We start from the raw sequence: 20,326 nt of genomic DNA, 5'->3' as shown, positions 1-20,326 counted from the left end.
GAAGCACATATAGCTGAACTGTACTGCTGTTTGTAAAGCCAGATAACGATTTCTAGGGCTCATCTCTTGAACGCAAAGGACATTTTAGAGAACAGGACCCCTTAAACCTAAATGGTTTTTGCAGAATCCTAAGATTTGAGAGATATAAATACAAGTAAGATAGGCAGAAAGGTCTTTTATGACTAAGTGCAGGGTCCTAACTTTTCCTATATTAAAATAATAAATAATACAGTTTAAGGGATAAAACCAATGTGTCCTGACGAAATATGGGAAGGTAAATCCGCAATATAATAAAGAATGAGTTAAACCAGGCCAAGTTTTGATACTTTGTGTTCTAAACTTAAAGTGGGCATGAAGTTACAACTTTTAAAGCTCTTATCATGGTAAGAATACAATAATAGTAACAAGACAATTTTATAGCGACTTGTAAAACAATACTCGTACCACGTTAAGTTTTAGTACTGATGAAGGCTCTTAGAGAATGTTATAAAGCAGGGAACCAAATCAAAATAAAAAAATAAATGTGTGGAAGTTACAGAGACGGAGAAGTTACAGTGCTTATTGTTGTTCAATGGTACTCACCCCAAAAACTGTAAAGTGGTTCCTGTAAAATAATTCTGAATAAAAGGCCAGCTAATATCTCCAATCTGAACACGTAACTACCTTTTCAGTGACTAATAACAAGACTTTCATGCAGACATGCTATTTACACTGTTATAACAAAACACTCAGATAATAATAATAATAATAATAATAGATTGGATAAGATAGGAAGAGCAGGCTTACTTTTTTCAAATTAAAAGGTTAGACCTCTTTCTTTTTCTTGATTTACAAATATTATGTTGAAACACTTCAAACCCATTGAACACAGTCCACCACATAATATGGTTTGTTTTGAAATATGCAGCACTGCCAAAATGACAAAGAAAGAGCTTGCACTTCTACTCATATACTACTGTATATTCATTTACAATTTTAGTGTTTCATGTTACCAGTTGCTTGTATGAGAGGAGGAGAGTGTATTATATGTTCTATAAATTGGGTGGCTCTCTGGATTTGGTAGCCATAAAACAGGCCATCTCAAATCATCTCCTTAGTTTGAGTTGATTGGTTGGTGGCTCAGTGTAGGGTTCATAAGTTTCATAACCACTCACACAGGTATATGAGCTTTTATAGATCTAATCAATATTAAAGTTAGTAAAAAACCACATACTATACATGACGAGTGTATTACATTCAAAACGTATTGCTGTGTGTTAAGAGTGCAAAGTGATATCACACAGAATAAAATTAGGACAAAAGCTGTACATTAAAATCTTTGTTTTAAAAAATAATGTGTTAAAAAACAACCGATGCTTTATTCTGATATTTATGGTGCGAAAACAATATTGATAACGATATAATATGATAAAATGTGGATATGAATATGAATACTAAATGCTCATTGATGAAATATACAGGTATAGAAAAAATATTAGTTCATTTTTTATTTTAAACAGGCACTTCTCAAATACAGAGAACATGATTTTTAGAGTCAAAATCAATGGGACTCTCGAGTTATCTAACTAATTGTTTGCGAGAGAACTATCCTTCACTGTGAGTATATAAAAATAAATACGAGCTAAGGGAGCAAGTGGGTAAAAAAGATATACGAGTGTAATGGTTTTGTTAGCAAAAGTTATAAACAATACAATTACAAGCCCACACTCTAAAAGTAAATAGCACCCATTCTGAAGTCGATTTATAATCCATTCAATTAAAGTAGAAGATAGAGGATCACTTAGTTCTTGAATGACAGCCTATTTTCTGAACTTCTGCTAACCCCTTTAAAATAGAGTATTCTTGGATGACTTTTTGTGTTATTGGGCATTTCCCAAAGGTTTAAGAGTGGCGGATATTAGTTTAGGCATGATTTCATTTAAATCAAACTTAAGGTAAAAAAAGCTATTACAATTTTAAATTCAAGAATTGATTTTTTATGATTCAAGATTGGACATAAGAATCAAAAATTGTTTTTTCAACAATAACTAAAAGAGAACCTTGTGGGATGACTTAAAACCACCACTTCATCTTTACTTTTATAACTATCCATTTTTATTGAGTGGTCATGTTCATACATGACTCATATAAATCCATAGAAGGTTTTATTTTGATTTTTAACCTATTGTTTATCAGCTTATCAAATGATTTTGGAAATATCCAGTTTGGGCAGTTAAAGTGGATCTAGGAATAAGTAAAGTTTTATATAATACCAGTCACAACTCTCATACCCCACAGCATTTATTGATCAATTTAGTTTTATTGTTGGAAGCAATGTAAGGTGACAAAGGTTGATGAGCTGAAGTGGTGACTTTTTAGGTCAAATTTTGAATCTTACAAAATTGATTCTTAAATTTTAAATCGTAATAGCTTTTTTTAACCATAAGTTTGATTTAAATGAAATCATACCCAAACCAATATCTGCCACTATTAAACCTTTGGAAAATGCCTAATAAAACAAAAAGTAATCCAAGAATACTCTATTTGATCCTCTACTTTCATTGCATGGATTATAAATGGATTTCAGAATGTGTGCTATTTATTTCAAAAATCTGGGAGCATAGCTCAAACCAAGCCAACAACAAGATTACACACTGTTTTAGAGTTGTGTAGGAGTCCATTGATTGATCCTGAATCAATATATGTTATCTAAAAAAAATTAATAAAATAAAAATAAAATAAAGTAAAAATAAAATTATAGGATTTTAAAATAAATTAGTCTAATTTAAATGTTATAGAATATAAATATTAAATAATTTAATCTTTAATATATTATCCTGCTGTTTGGGGGCCCAATCTTCCCTGAATACACTGCTCGTCATATTTATTTCAAATCTGAGAAAATTTTGAGAAAGTCTTAGTCTTTTGTGGTTTTAAGTGGTTCATATTTAAGAGATACATAATATCAATTGTAATAAGATATGTTTAAATTCATTTAATACTGAACATATTTTTAAAGTTGGATTACACAGATGTAAAAAATGTAGTGCATATGTTTCTCCTTGTACAATCTATATAATTCCAACAAAAATAATGTAAAATGACACATGGATCACTTTACAATTTGTATAGTATAGATTTTATAAAAATAGTATAAAAGCTAAGACTCTACCTTCTGCCTGGTGACGGTGACGAAACACTGATCTCCGCCAGCGTAGATTCTCCGCACCACGTAGTCGGAGATATTGTTATTCTCCAGGATGGAAACTCCAGAGGGAGAGAGCCAAGGACCCACCACCACCTGGGGTGTAGAAGAGTTGAGTTGCGCTCGAGTGCCGAGCTGCCCCGCCCCGCCCAGTCCGAATGCATAGATCCGCCCACGCGAAGGCACCAATGCTAGTGTATGCTTCCTACCAAAAAATTTTATTTTAGGTAGATTTCATAAAAATATTTTGCATTTTCTACGATCATGATTCTCAGAATCAAATCTGAACATTTATATATACAGATAATAAATAATTGTATTTATAAATAATTAGATAATACGCTTCAATATGGCAGCCATTCGAATTTAAATAAAAGTGTTAATTCGACTAATTCCAAACACAGACACACAAAAAATACACTAGGTAATTATAAACAACTTTTATTCTTTCACCTTTATTATATCTCTTAAGGTTCCAAGATGACGGCCATTCAAACTTTGGAAAAGGAGTTAGTTATTATGCATTATAGCGCAAAACATAAAAGTGGTGTAAAATTCTTAGGCCGTTTACAATAATGTTTGTTTTTGTGTATTTTTTTACATCTCGTAAGATTTGCAGATAAGGGGCGTAACACTGTAAGTACTATAGTTTTTAATATATTTAGACTTAATTGACTCTAGACCATGTATGTCCTAAGAAGAAAGTACAAGCAAAACCAAGTAGGAAGCTTAATGTACAATACGATGAAGAAGTAAAAATTCTAAAAGAAGACTTTCTAACTGCCTTACACAGATATGAACTAACTGGAAATAATGATGACAAAATAGCAATGACAGAAAAAAAGAAAACCTACGACCTTTAACTCCGAAATCTCAAACGAAGCACAACAGCAGAATATATTAATCAGGTTGACAACAAGAGTAAAGCCATCTGGGACACAATCAACTCGGAGAAACAAAATAAACAAAAAGGTGAAGCAAATATGCAGTTGGAGATGGATGGCAAAATAGAGGATAACCCTGTTCTTGTGTCTGAACACTTTAATAAATATTTTTTTTAAATAGCAGCTTCCACATTGGAAAACAATTGCGAACAATTTAAAAACACAATAATAACTCACCAAATTACCCTCCCACAAATTGATACCCGGTTACTATTTTTAAAACCTACTAACACAAAGGAAGTCATTGCAACAATATCCTCACTAAAATCTAAGTTATCTTGTGGAGTAGACGAGGTTCCATCAAAAGTCATAAAACACTGTGCCAAACAACTAGCACCTCCATTAGTCAGCATAATAAACAAATCATTTAGTTCAGGACAATTCCCCTCTGCTTTAAAAACTGCTAAAATATATCCAAAACACAAGAATAGATCCCTCATCATGTTATGACTCATCCTCTTTGAACAGACGTTGTAAATAAATCTCTATCTCAAGGAATTTTCCCAGACGAGCTCAAAATTTCCAAAACATATCCACTACACAAACAAGGAAAGAAACATGAAATGAAAAACTTCAGGCCAATTTCCTTATTACCTACAGCCTCAAAAGTTATTGAGAAAGTTGTATTAATACGACTTTTTCATCACCTACAACTGAATAATCTTTTACCTGCTGGACAGCATGGCTTTTTACCAGAAAAATCAACATTGACTGCTCTTACAGAACTTGTAGAAAAAATTATTGACTGCATCGAAGCTGGAAACACGGTTAATAGCACATTTTTGGATCTTAGCAAAGCATTTGATTGCCTTGACCACAGTTTAATTTTAACAAAACTTGACAGGCTAGGAATCAAAGACACTGCACTTCAATGATTTCATAGCTATCTAAGTGAACGAAGACAAATAGTAGAACTGAAACAGACTATTAATGGAAGAACAGTAAATATAAAATCTGCTTCACGAGAAGTAAAAAGAGGAGTCCCCCAAGGGTCTGTGTTGGGACCAGTCTTGTTCGTTCTGTTCACTTGCGACCTCTCCACATTCATGGAACCTTACAGTCAGACAATCATGTATGCTGATGACACTGTGCTGCTATCCAACAACAAATCAGCTGAGGCTTTAGAAATAGCCTCCTACATATCTGTCAGCATGGCTCATGATTACTGTATAGCAAACGACTTGGTCTTTAACGAAGAGAAGACAACACAGATGATTTTGGGTAAGCACAAAAACAAAGTCTCTGGAACACCCAAGATCGCAACTGTTGAACAAACGAAGCACCTTGGAATGATTCTTGACGATAAACTTTCATGGGACAGCCACATTGATTCTCTTTGCTTAAAACTCAACACCGCTTTGTATGTATTGAGAAGAACCACGGCAGTGAGTACAGAATTGACTACAAAGACAGTCTATCACTCGCTCTTTGAGTCTCATGTTAGATATGGAGTGATTCTATGGGGCAGCTCGTCCTCAAAGAACCTTCAGCGGATCCTACTCATTCAAAAGCGAGCAGTAAGAATCATGGCTTCCCTCCAACATCAAGATAGTTGTAGAGAGGTATTTAAAACACTAAGAATATTGACAGTTGTGGCTATTTATATAATTGAAGTCATTGTACATGCCTCCAAACAAGGACTTACTAGAAATGGTGATCTTCATGGCCTGCAAACAAGACATGCTCAAGACTTCAGCCTGGCAATACACAGGACATCTCTATTTTCCAAAAAAACCATCATATGCAGGAGCGAAACTCTATAATCTACTCCCACCTAAGCTGAAAGAAGACAATCCTGAAATTCTAAAACGAAGCCTGAAGACCTGGTTGTTGAGAGAATCAATCTACAGCCTGGAAGAATTTGTGACATGCTGTAGAACATCCCAAGGAGAGACATGACCTTATGTATTACTTAGATTTAATTTTTTTATTTGTTTTATCGATTGTTGACCCTTATTCTGTACTTGATGTTCATGAATAAAGCCTACTGATTGATTGATTGATTGATCAAACCAGAGAATTACCGCCCTATCTCGCTAATATCAACACTCTCAAAAATAATAAAAAAGATTGCTCTGTCAAGAATGCTAGACTACATGGAAAGAAATGAACTTATTACAAAAAATCAACATGGATTTCTCAAAGGTAGATCCATCACCACAGCTGTTACAAATTTACTTGAAAAAATCACAGACAACCTGGAAAATGGCAAACATGTCTCAGCTATTCTACTTGACTACAGCAAAGCCTTCGATTGCTTGGGTCATGATCTCATCCTGAGAAAACTCTCAGCTTTAGGTATTGACGGCCTAGCAAAAGATTGGGTGGCTAGCTACCTGAAAGATCGTACACAAATTACTGAAATTCAACAAAATCTAAATGGAAAAAAATGTGTATACTGATCAAAGCCACTGCCAGTGAGAAGAGGAGTGCCTCAAGGCTCAGTACTGGGCCCCTTTTTATTTATTCTTTTCACCAACGACTTTTCTGTTTTTATCAATGATGACAATGTAGAGATTATAATGTACGCAGACGATACAACTCTTCTATTTGCAAATGACACATCACATGAATTAGTAACTAGCATTTTATCATCTACAGACAAAACACTCCAATACTGTCTTCAAAATGACTTAGCTATCAATCCATCCAAAACCACGCATATCAACGGAACAAAAGACAAAACTACTGGGGCTTACAATTGATGCTGATCTTTCCTGGGGAGATCATATTAATACATTGACCAAGAAACTCTCATCTGGGATATTTGTAGTTAAAAGAATGATGTGGATGGGAGGCCCGGAATTAGCCAAAACAGCCTACTACGCGATGGTAGAATCTCACATTAGATATGGATTAATTTCTTGGGGCTCAACATCCGAGGCCAACATTAACAAAATCCTGATCCTCCAGAAAAAAGCTATTAGAACACTTGCAGGCCTACAGATAGCTGCAGAGAAGCGTTCAAGTCACTTAAGATCTTAACCGTCACATCACTCTACATACTTGCAGTTGTCATCTACACCAATCAGCTGGACCTTCCAAGAAATGAAGACATACATTCATACAACACTAGGAGAGCAGCCGACTACAGTCTTCCTATTCACCACACAACAACATTTAGCAAAAAACCTTCATACATTGGCTGCAAAATCATCAACTCACTGCCACAAAACCTTTAGGACAAGAGAGGAAACCAGTTAAAAAATGAACTTCAGAACTGGCCAGTGAAGCGACCCTTATACTCGACCAAGGAGTTTTTTGACCTTTTATAAGATGACAAAACATTACACAAAATTAATAAATAAATAGATACATAAAATTGTAAAGCAAGATTACCACATGTTGACGCCATTGTATTTCTTAAAGAAATTGCAAATAAAGAATATTGTCTATTGTCTATTCTTAATATTGTTAAGCAATTTCAAGCACCATTTATTCTTACTTATTTCTAGATAACTCTTAACCCATTGCGGATCACTGACGGGCTGCGCTCGTCACGCAGTGGCCGGGTCTAACTCAGGTCGCAAAAGCGGTCTGCTTTTAAATTTCCCTCCAAATAGTTCTATTAATGTCTGATAGATTGGACGATCGTCTTCACTTGTCAACTAAGAGTTTTTAACAACGGTCTATGTTCAGAGTTTTCAAAAGTTTTCTAAATATCCTACAGATCGCAATTGTATGTCGAAGTTGAAAAATCATTCATATGAGTTTACTCTCTGCTTTTTAGCGCTTCTGATTGGTTGTTTTCCTCAGCTGTTATTATAATAGTAACTAGTATCGCATTTTATGGTATAATTTGCGTGTCATAATATAAGCTGATCGAAATTGAAAACTTACGATCGTCTGAACTTGATTGATATTAATTAAAGATATTTATTACAATAGTTCATAAACAATACATTGTATTTAATTATTTTGTTTTTAAGAATATAGATGGAGATATTTTTATAGACCAGAATCTACTTCAACATAGATATGAAGTGAGTATACAATAGCGAGCGATAAGTTGTGGCCGCTGACCGTAAATTAATTTATGCCCACTGGTGCCCGCAAACAATACGATCCGCAATGGGTTAAAGGTTACAAGGTGGTTGTTGCCATTTAAAGTTATAGAAGTATACTATTGAACCGTTTTTAGTGAATATGTAAAAACATAATTTCTAATTAATTGTAAATAAATTAAGCCCCACCTTTACAAGAAAATTGATATGATTATAACAATGTTTGTCTAGTGAGGTACCAAAGTGATGGAATTTCTAAATGTTTGAAAGTTTTACGATTATATAAACAATTATATTATATTTCAGACGCTGCACTAAGAGGAAGGTGAAGGTGAGGTAAACTCAACATACATATATCACTAGTATTTCTCAAATACTTATTAAAATGAAATAGTGAGGACTTTAGATTTTTCTGCCTTAGTTCCGTTCCTACCGTTATTAAGATTCGTATGCTCATCGTGAGGAAAGAGAGACTTTCCAATTGTATGACATTTATATCATTTGCAATTATTTTGTAAAGCATCAGGAAATAAACTAAACTGATTTCACTGTGAAGTATTGCTAACCTAGACATATAAACCAAAGTACTAAAAAAAAAAAAAAAAAAAAAAAAAAAAAAAAAAAAAAAAAAAAAAAAAAAAAAAACAATATGTTATCAAGAAAATTATTTTAAAATGTTAATTTCAGCAATAATAGGCTGACTGTACTTATTAATACTTAATACATACATATTCAAAATACACACACACACACACATATATATATATATATATATATATATATATATATATATATATATATAAAGTATATATATGTTAGAGATGTATAAAAGATCAATAAGAGATACAAGGGATTTGAGATTAAAAAGTTCTTGTCACGGATTTGTTTGTTTTTTAGATTATATATAAATCAATCCTTTAGTTCAAATTTCTTCTCAGAATAGTTCTAATCAGATTTCTTACAGAATTTACCTAAGTTATCGAGCTCTTGAATAAGATAAAATATATTTCTGTTATAACTATACTCATAATATTAGTACAATTATTAATATTTAGTCATAACTAATTATTAAATGTCATAAATATGAAATAGACTATACCATTCTCATAGTTTGTTCATTGCTTATAGTAATAATAATCCAGTACCATAACTTTCAAAATAAATAATTTGAAAAACTGAAAGGCTACACTTGAACTAATTAATGGAACAAAAAATTAATTTTGGTTAAATTCCTCTTATTATATCTATTATTATACATACAGAGTATCTATTTTACTCATTTATAAGCTACAGCCAAATAGTTTCAAATGACAAGTTTTGACATTTTCAGAACCGTTGTGTGGGTAATTTCAAATGTAACCAAATAGTGAACAATGCTATTGTTAAGTTGTCTATTACTATCGTGTCCAAGTTCAATGATAAAACCTTAGTATAAATTAATCTATTGGCCTTCTTTCACGAGGCCATCTCGCCACCAAGTAGTTCTCCGTTTTCTCAAAAAATACAAGGGGTGATCAAAAAGTGACAGGACTTTTTATACAGTGTGAGTTAAAAGTATGGATACACTCTGTTTAGTTTTTGATGGATAAAGATGGAGGGATGGAACTCGGGACACCTTTCTAAGAAATAAAATAAAATCTTTTTAGTTACTGTTACAACTTCAGTCCATCTTTCACATGTATATAATAAAATGTTTTTCTTGTACTTAGTTTTTCTTTAATTCCAAAATGTTTCTTGCTTTCTGAACAGCCCTCTTAAAACAACAAGGAGTGACAGTAACCTCTCACTAGCAAGGCTGGATAGCCACTGAATGGAGAAACGCCCTGACATCAAAATAGCCACAATAGTCTTGCTAGTAGCGGCTACAAGGTGAAACATAATCTGGATAGCCCTTGTATAATTAACATTAACTAACTATTTTTAAGTTACGATTCCGTTTAATTAAAAATATAATAATAAAAAGTAATGAGGTAAAAATTAAGTATATACTTTGTAATTAATCAACAATTAACATAAAGAAATAAGATTAACAATAACATTTTACGTTTTATAGGATTTTTCTACCAAGAAAAGTAGCTTATATTAGATATATTACAACTCCAAAATTTAAAAACTAAAAAGAACAAGCAAAATGACAGAATTTCAAGCAACATTCTTCATTTTCACTAATTAGATTTACTGTGCAGCAATTCAGGATCTGTGTAAATAAATTAGTAGAACAATGGGTAATTAATTTGCCTACATGAGTATAAAATTAGAAAAATATGAAAATAATGACCACCATAGCTGACAACCAAATCATGTTCTATGGGAACTGCTTTATAGTTTTTGAACTATTGCCGTTAACCCTGGAACTGGCCATCATTTTTCCCAAAATGGCAGGCACTTTTTGGTGATTTTGTAAGGGTTTTGTATTTTAATCACTGCTCATCTATTTTTTAAGATAAAAACATTTTAAAAACATCAATGTCTTTAGAAATAAATGCAGTTTCCCAAAAAAATATTAAAGATTGAATCATTTAATATACTTTTATTTTTTTACAGATTATCGTAAAAATATTAGTACAGAATAAATTTTTCTCAAAATGTATAGCACCCTCTCAGGTAATATGAAAGTTTTTAGAATAATTTTAAAATACACAAAAGTTTGCTTATGTACCTCAATTACAAATTACAAAAAAAATATTTAGGTAAAAGAAGTTTATTGGTACTTTTGGATAATATATCTATAAAAACTACAAAATCTGAAAAAAGTTTGTATAGCACTATTATGTATACCATTGTGACATTTTGGAATTTATTGGATGAACAAATATTTTTTTCTAAGAGATAAATATATGTAAAAGAGAAAAATATGATATTTATAGAAGTTTACATTGTATAAGATATTTTTATATGGCAAGAAACTTTTTTTTAATTTTTACAAAAGTCAAAATTGTGAAATAAATGCCTAACTTTTTTAGCTAACAATTTTCTTTTCATCCAAATATTATTTACAAAGATAGTACGTGTATTGAAGTTTAAAAAAATGTACAACAATGTATTTTTATCTCTATTATTTTTTTGTTAAAAAAATAAAACAAGCTATGGTCATAGAAATAAAACGCTAATACCCTCAGAAAAAGTAAAAAAAAACTTTTTTACTTTTATAATAAATACCTTTGCATAAATTTAAATCAAAATTTAATTTTAATTAAAATTAAGTTGTCTACAAAATAATAAAACACTGAACCTACGTGAACATAGGCTTATTATCAGTTTCACAAAAATCCAACCTATTTGCTAAAACTTAACCTAACCTCTACATTTTTCACTTCACTAATTAAAAAAAAACAATAAACAAACTTTTATTTATACAAACTAAATAAAGAAAAGTCAAAAATATCCAAATAAATAGCAAGCGATACACTAATACCGGCAATGGCGCAATAACAACAAAGAAATCAACACGGCAACCATGCGATGCGCTGTTCTTCTCTACTGGCTGAGTCGGTGATTGCGCAACAGAACAAAAATAAAATACTAGTTCATAGTCTTCGTTGTCTATTATACTGTTGCTTAGAGCAATTCTTCTTCTTTGTTTTGGTATGATTTTCACTATTTCCAGACAACAATAAAGTAACAAAAATAACAAAATTTAATGAAGCTATTTTCGACGCATTAGGCATTTTGGGATTTTACAAAACACGAGCTTTTCAAACGCTTATTTTAAAAACATTTATTTTCCTACTGGCTATTTAAAAGATGTTCCTGAAAGCCAAGAATACACTGTTTTCAATGACGACACTTACGATCGTGTAGAACGTAAACTCACGATAGGGAATTTTTACAAACATACGGTAATTTTAGCGTGTTCGGAAATTACGCAAACAAATGGCAATCGGAAATGTGAACATCCAAGTTTAGAATTTTATAATGAAAGATTTAACTTAACTATAGAGCGTTTTATGATATAATATGAAACCTTGAATCTTTATCTTTAGACTTACGTATGTTTTACTTCAAACAAAGTAAAAATAGACTTGCTGTGAGAGATCATATTACGACATAGTTAATGCGTCGAAAATAGCTTAGTGCCATTTTGAAACTGCAGTTAATGCATCGATAATCGCTTAAAGCCAGTTGCAGGGTTAAACCATTAAAACTTAACACATTAAACTATACTTTTCAATGTAAAATAAATTTGTTTTATCATATTAGAGGACAACCCACAGGAAGTCAGAAAAAATTTTAAATGTACAGCAAATTACAATTATAGGACTATTAGGAGGACACATAAGCACAACAGTAAAAATCTGACCTCAAACAATTCAATCCACACAAAAAATAGTGACTTCTTTTACATCAAACATATTTTCTGCTACATTACATTACCTTGACTACTAAACTCATATCAAGCAGTAATAGTACAACCCAAAAATTTTTTATATTAAAATGAGACAAACTATAGCTATAAAAACAGTATAACACAGAATCATCATCCAAACCTGCCACAAGACACTTGAGTGACGGTTGTCCCCATCAACTCCATTACTTTCCGAGGTAGAATCTCGTTGCTGGTTGAGCCATGACCCAGCTGGCCTGACTGCCCTGCCCCACACGTGAATACACCACCATCCTGTACAGTCACAAGCTATAGCTATAAAATAATATAAAACAGAATCATCATTCAAGACACTGGAGTGACGGTTGTCCCCATCAACTCCATTACTTTCTGAGGTAGAATCTCATTGCTGGTGCTGAATCCACACACCAACGTCCTGTACAGTCACAAGCTATAACTATAAAATAATATAAAACAAAATCATCATTCAAACCTGCCACAAGACACTGGTGTGACGGTTGTCCCCATCAACTGCATTACTTTCCGAGGTAGAATCTCGTTGCTGGTTGAGCCGTGACCCAGCTGGCCTGACTACCCTGCCCCACACATGAATACACCAACGTCCTGTACAGTCAAAAGCTATAACTATAAAATAATATAAAACAGAATCATCATTCAAACCTGCCACAAGACACTGGTGTGACGGTTGTCCCCATCAACTCCATTACTTTCTGAGGTAGAATCTCATTGCTGGTGCTGAATCCACACACCAACGTCCTGTATGGTCATCCATCCAGCATTTCACAAGCTCCACAAACTAAATAACTCAAGAGCTGTTTTGGATAAGAATCTGGTTGATTTGAAATGTTTATTGGAAAATGTATTTTTTATCAGTTACTACTTCAGAGATAACTGTTTGCAGATTTCAGTTTTACTTGGGTTTACAGTAGTGCATCCACATCATTTGCAAATTGGGTTTTGCAAAGATTCATGTAAAGAGTTGTGGAAACAATATTATAGTGTAGGATTAACCAGAGGGGTTTGAGTATGCTAGAGGATTCACTAAGATATTTCCACTTGCAGCACCCTTCTATTTAAGTCCTTGATAAGAATATTAACATGTTTATAGTTTGTGGTAATTAATGCAGATTTTTGTATTTTGATCTAGGTCTACAATGAAAGAATTTTTATCAACACTAACATGTTTACTATAGCACTGCTAAAAATCATTCTAAACCAACTTCATAATAATTGTATTTCTTATTATTTCAAACAATAGAAACCTAGTAACAAAATTGAGTAATTTCAGAATTAGAATACCTGCCAAATTTGGGTTTTTTCCAAGTGAAGAAAAAATATAAACTAAAAATGTTGATGATTATAAAAAAAACATGTTCAAATTACTTTTTTTATTATTAATTCTGAATAATACTCTGATACAAGAATACTGTGTGCAAGTGTTGGTGAAGACGGTTTAGGCATGCAATCATTTTAAAAACATAAAATGTTAACTATTACAACTGATACAATGCCATGAATAAAACTATAGAATAGATCAAATTAGCTGATAATTATTTCAAATTAAAGCTTTATTTTGATAAGGCACATCTATATTCATGAATTTCTCACGGAAGCAGTCTTATTCTTCAATATGAAACAATCTAGGGCCTATTGTGTGTTTAGCCATTCTTTGCAAAAAATAAGTGCGCTTTTTAAAATTTAGTCAACAGTGGAAATGGTACTAAACTATCTGTTTTTAATAATTGTTAAGACCATCATTTAACACTAACAGGCAACAAAGTAACCATGTTTGTCTAAATACAATCAGTGATCAAAACAGTGAGATGAGAAATGAGAAAGAGACATTATTCAGAGCTCGTGTGTTCAAGAATCAAGAATCTGTTTATTGTCGTCCCACAATATTACAATGCATTGACAAAGTCATTTTGTTATACATTTACACAGTATAACAAGATAGTATAAAATAAAATACATACTAGACACTTATGGTTAAAAGTACAAGTCAAAAGGAAATAAAATCTAAAAGGCTAAATCGTCTATACTACACAGAAGCATTTCATCTATACTATAAAAGGCTTTTTCTTTTAACCACTTAATTACAACATTTTTAAAAGTTTTTACAGGTAACATCCTTAGCAGACATAGGCACTTGTTAAACAGTTTTGATACCAATATAAAGAGTATGCGTGCTGAGTTTTTTTGTTAGTCTAGCGTGCTTTAGGTCAATAAGGTCTCGTTGTCTAGTGCAGTAGTCATGCTTAGAGCGTCTAAGTTTAAATAAATCTAGATTTTCCTTAACATACATTAAGCTTTGCAAGATATAAATGGAAGGAACAGTGAGTATACTATGCTTTATAAATAGTGGCTTACAAGAGTCAGTGACATTAAAATTAAACATTATGCGCAAAGCTTTCTTTTGGCATGAGAAGACCTCCTTAGCCCCACCTGAATTTCCCCAAAGAAAAGTTCCATACAAAAAGATGTGAGTGGAATAATGCAAAGTATGCTTTCATTAATAGACTACAGCTTGTACAGGTTTTAAAGTTTTTTTAGTAAAAATATAACTCTAGACAACCGAGCACAAAGAGCATCTGTGTGATGTTTCCAGGTAAGCTTAGAGTCTAAGTTAATTCCAAGTAGCTTAACTGACTTAGTTACAGAACTGGTGCTTAGGCTAAAGATGATGTTTTCTGTCTTATCTTCATTCACACATAGGCCATTGGCAGAAAACCAGAGGTTGGACCTTTTCTCTCATATATGTGATCATGGCTGCATTGATTTCAGGATTTAAGTTAGAGCACATTAACGTAGTGTCATCAGCATAAAGTACACATTTATTAGGAACAAAATTTGGAAAAATCGTTAATTAAAGACAGTGAATAAGAAGGGACCCAGGACAGAGCCCTGGGGAACCCCCGCTTACCACCTGCTTAAGATCCGACCTCTGTTCGCCTATTTTAACAAACTGGTATCGCTGTGATATATTAGAAGTTATAAGTGATAATTCGTTACCTTCAACTCCATAGTACTTTAGTTTCTTAATAAGTTCTTGGTGAGGCACAGTATCAAAAGCCTTGCTTAAGTCCAATAGCAAATGTTAACTTCTTCTTTATTTTCAAAAACTATTAATAATATATGAGACAACACACTCTCAACAGCCTTAATAGTAGATAAGCTTTGCCTAAAACCAAACTGTGCAGATAAAATCAGGTGGTTAAATTCAAAATAATACTCAATTTGACACTTAATAATATATTCAACCAACTTAGATAAGACAGGTACCAAGGCAATAGGTCTGTAGTTATTTACATTATTTTTATCACCTTTCTTATAAATAGGGACAGTGACTGTTACTTTTAGACACTGTGGGAAGAGTCCAGCGTTGAACATCCAGTTTTACAAGAAAAGTAAAAGGATACAAAATTTCACAAATTATTTTTTAATTACAAAATTGGAGAGAGTCCAAAGACATCCTCAGCTCTTGAGTTACTAAGCCTAGTGGTTGTCTTAAGAATATCAGTAGGATTTACAGTGTGCCATTTTAAAGATGGTGCCTTAGGTCCATTTTATGCCAGACGACTCTATCATATCACTGGAACTAGCTGTATTTAAGCCTAAATTAACATTTGTACTATTTACATGACTAGAAATATTTACAAAATAGTTGTTAAATTCATTAACAGAGATAGGAGGTAGCGTTTGAGAGCATTTTTTTTGAAGCACGCCCTGTTTCTGTATTAATTACTCTCCAAGCTGCTTTGCATAGGTTATGCGACTGTAATATGAATTCATCATTGGCGTTCTTTTTTGCTAAGATTATCTGGTTTCCGATATAACTTCTTAATTCTCCTATGGTTTTCTAATAGGTCAGGATTAATTTTTACATTTTTCATAACTTACATCAAGTAGTATCTTAATTTTAGCTAACAGAGGTGTATACCAACATTTGGGCTTTAGTACCTTATTGCCAAGATTATTTCCTAACTTAGTCTTCAAAGGACAGCAGTCATTAAAGTTGTAGAGACACAACTTCCATAAAGTTGTTAAAAGCTACATCAAGATCATCTCCAGCAATTGCCTCTGTCCAGTCAGTGTTGCTTAGTCTATATTTTAATTCATTAATAACTAACATCATTTAATACTCTGTAAGTATAGTTTGATTTTTACAGACATATTAGCAGGCGAGGAAGAGACATCAGCATTCGTGCAGACTAATTTAAATGTTAAAAGCAGACCCAGGTGGTCAGAAATATGAGCCTGTACTGTTTTACAACTATACATTGAGGGGTGAAGGTTTGAGACAAAATTATCTAAGCATGAATTTCCTCTAGTAGGTAAATGGTTGAGGCAAAAAACAGTCGTAGGACTTGAGGGTGTTGATAAATTTAGTTTTTTGAAGAGCTGCATCTATTGAGATCAACATTTAGGTCTCCCGCAATAACAATCTTAAAATTTCGATACTTAGCATTGTTGTTAACACAATGAAGAAGCTGAGACAACTTATATACAAAACCATCTAAAGATGAATCAGGGGTACGATATACAGCTATGACTAACAATTTTATAGTACCAAAGGCTATCATTACAGATTCAAACAGTTTAGGTTCACAAATAGAGTCAATATTTTACAACCGAAAAAGGGTGTGGAAAGGCTTCCTTTACAAAAATTGCAGCTCCACCGTATGAAGATGTCCTGCAGAAGCTATCAGCCAAGATGAAATTATCTGGTACATATAGATTAATCTCGTCTTTGGTACACCAATGTTCATTATCACACAAAGTATGTCGCAATTGGTACTGCTGTTAAATATGTTAAGTAAGTTCAATTTATTCCTTATAGACTGGATATTAATGTGGGCTAAGTGAAGTAATAGTTTTCACACAGGTCCATTAGGCCCAAGTGTTGGGAAGCACTTAAAATAGGCTTTTGGCAATATACTTGCACTGACGATAATAGTCCTATGTACCCGGTTCCTTTGTAGTCCCGGGTTCCAAAAAAGACATACCAGGAGCACTCTTACTTACTAGAATATCTAAAGCGTGACACATAAATACCTGCAGGCCAGACATCCTGGTTGAACACATTCTCCCAAAGTGGCAGAGGGACTCCAATTTTAAAGGAGCTGTAGCCTGGAAACCTATTTTTTAGTTTAATTTACTTCATAACTACCACTGACAGTATCGTTTAGGTACTGTTTTCAGATCTTCACATTGAACATTTTCACCAAATCTAGACGCAAAAATGTGTCTGTATTTCTCCACAGCCCTCAGTCTTTCATTATTAACAGAAGCCCTACCTGTCAAAAACATGGGCTTTTTATTTTTATTTGTCATTGTATTAGGTAAACTATGTTGAGTTTTTCGTATTAGGCCTAGGCCTATTACGCTTTTTGTGGGTAACCTTAACAAACCCACTGTTATTGTTCAATTTCTCCACTTCCTATATTATTCCCCTTGTTCCAAGTCCAACGTTTCCGATGTCACGTCACCGCCGACAAAGTTACATACTGGAACTTGAACTTCAGAGTTGGTCGGTGACTCACAGTCCTCCGAATTAGTTGTAACTACTTTATTTTTCAAAGCCGTTGCTGACCGCAGACTTTTTTTTCCCATTTTCAATCATGATGTTTTTTTTCGTGCTACAGAACTGATTGGCAGCACTGATGAAACGTTTCTTCTGCCACTAAAAAAAAGATGTCCGACTGTCAGATTTATTAGCTACTGAAATCAAATCAAGACTATCTTTAATTTCTTGGTTAGAATTAGCATAAGAACTATCATTGCCATTTAAAATCATAGGACACAAGTTAGTGTTCTTGTGTGTAGATTTCAAAACACTAGAATAAGAAATTGTATTATCATTGCCGATTAAAACATCGCCAATTGCCTCAGTGTGGTTACTCACGATAGATGATAACCTGGCATTTTCTGCCTCCACAATGTCCAAACGATTGCATAGATCACGTTGGTTTTGCGTTAAATCAAGAATTTGGTCGGTTAGAATTTTTATATGTGAGATACAATCACACGTAGCACTATAGTCTTCTTTAATAAAAGGTTTGGCAGCCGTAAGACACTTGCAACGGCACTGTTATCTTCAGGATCCACCCTACAACTGTCACATAGAAAATTAGACTTTTCACCTTTAGAAAATGAAAAATCTTTCTTCTCTTTCCCCGCACATGCAAAATGGAACCACTTAAGACACCTCTCCTCACACATAAACTCCTCCAGAATGACTTGTAACATTTTTCGGACAAGCTCCACATAACGGATTCTTATTAGACGGCGCCATCTTAGATTGACAATCTGTTTCCCTCCTGATACTTAAGTTTAAAACATCTTTATGGAGAACTACTGTACCTGAGTGAGGAAAACTGAGAAGTCCTCGCCGCAGGCGATATACTTGACTCGTATTGAGCGCAATGTTTTCAGTTGAGCCGGAAACATGTGGTCCAGTTCACTGTTGAGGCCCAGCTGACCAAAAGTGTTCTTTCCCCACCCAAACACAGCACCTGTTCATTACCATAATCACATAATTAATAAAGACACAAATTTTACATTTCTTAACACCCAATCAAAAATTTTGAACTTACGTGTTAGGCTACATTAAAAACCAATGAGTCTTGTAAAGACATTCATTAATGTTAGGTATAGTTTACAGTCAATTATGTATTACTACTATTACATTTTTAATCTATATTTATAATTAATTATACAAGAGTAACAGAGCCTACATAGTCCTATGTCTGTTATTTTTCTCTAAAATTTAATTTAATGCAATTACAACACTATTATTACTGTTGTTTTGTAACTCACTGTCCAAAATTTATAATTTATTAATTCCTAGAAGAGTTCTGTGAAAACAAGATTAACCGCCTCAACACCATCACTGATTAAGCTCAACTACTTACCATTTGATAACTGTAATAAATGGTATACTTGTAACTTCAAAGAATTATGAAAAGTGCCTTTACAAAGTTTCAGTATACAGTCAGCTCTTAAAATATTTTGATACCATAAGAAGAGATTAAGCACACCTCCCTCACTGTCACTGAACGTTAGTCACAAACTTACTAGTTGAGCTCAAATAATGGTTACATACGAGGTTCATTAAAATTTAGCTTTTTATTTCTGTGTTTAGACATATAAACCAAATACCTTCCAGTTATCACGTCAACAAGAAAAAAAGGACTGATTTTTGCCACTTTTCAACCAAACTGCAACTTTGAAAATACATCATTCCTAAACTTGTGATCCAATTAAGACCAAACTTTTAAACGAAAGAACATGCTTTGTTGCTATCACAGTGGTGCTGATGCACATGCAAACAAAAACGAACATTGTACGCTTCAAAACTTCTTGTCTTGACATGTGTAACTGGTAGTACTGAAGTTATTTACAGGTTTTGTTATGGTAAGATTTTATTTGGAATGGCAGATAATCAGAAAAAGTTAAGTATAATCACTTAAATTATAACCAAGTAACTTGTGAATGTCTCTATTGAAAGTCCTAATACAAAATAATTCATTTCAATGAGGTTTGAACATTGGTGTTTAAGAAACAAAGAAGGCTACATATTTTTTGAGGTAGGGCCTAATTAGTTTTCACATGGTAAACTGATGTTATAAGTTGACTAAAAGAAACACCATGTTATTTAATTTGTTTTGTATTTTATATTTAAAGAAAACTCTTCAGTTGTGCTAATTAATTTTGTTTGCATATTTTTACAATACATTTAAAATGTTATTTTGTAATTAAACTGTTGTTAATCAAACCTCTGCAAATAAATCTCAGCTTTTAATTAATTATATTGAGGCTCTACATATTTTAACAACAGTATTTTTTA

The 20,326-nt window shown here is 32.8% G+C and overlaps 1 protein-coding gene across 4 annotated transcripts in view; it reads right to left on the bottom strand.

The window, feature by feature from the left end:
• The window catches only part of LOC124359709 (probable E3 ubiquitin-protein ligase HERC4), a 76,648-nt gene that overhangs the window by 36,517 nt on the left and 19,805 nt on the right, over positions 1–20,326 (bottom strand). For all 4 annotated transcript variants that reach the window (XM_046812670.1, XM_046812671.1, XM_046812672.1 and 1 more), the window contains exons 7-9: positions 18,841–18,992; positions 12,620–12,750; positions 3,152–3,389 (exon numbers count right to left, since the gene is read on the bottom strand). In XM_046812670.1, the coding sequence (XP_046668626.1) occupies positions 3,152–3,389; positions 12,620–12,750; positions 18,841–18,992 (521 nt within the window). The remainder of the gene's footprint in view (positions 1–3,151; positions 3,390–12,619; positions 12,751–18,840; positions 18,993–20,326) is intronic.

This window comes from Homalodisca vitripennis, chromosome 4, assembly GCF_021130785.1.
Source record: "Homalodisca vitripennis isolate AUS2020 chromosome 4, UT_GWSS_2.1, whole genome shotgun sequence".
Lineage (NCBI taxonomy): Eukaryota > Metazoa > Arthropoda > Insecta > Hemiptera > Cicadellidae > Homalodisca > Homalodisca vitripennis.
This window is presented reverse-complemented; position numbering and strand designations above follow the sequence as displayed.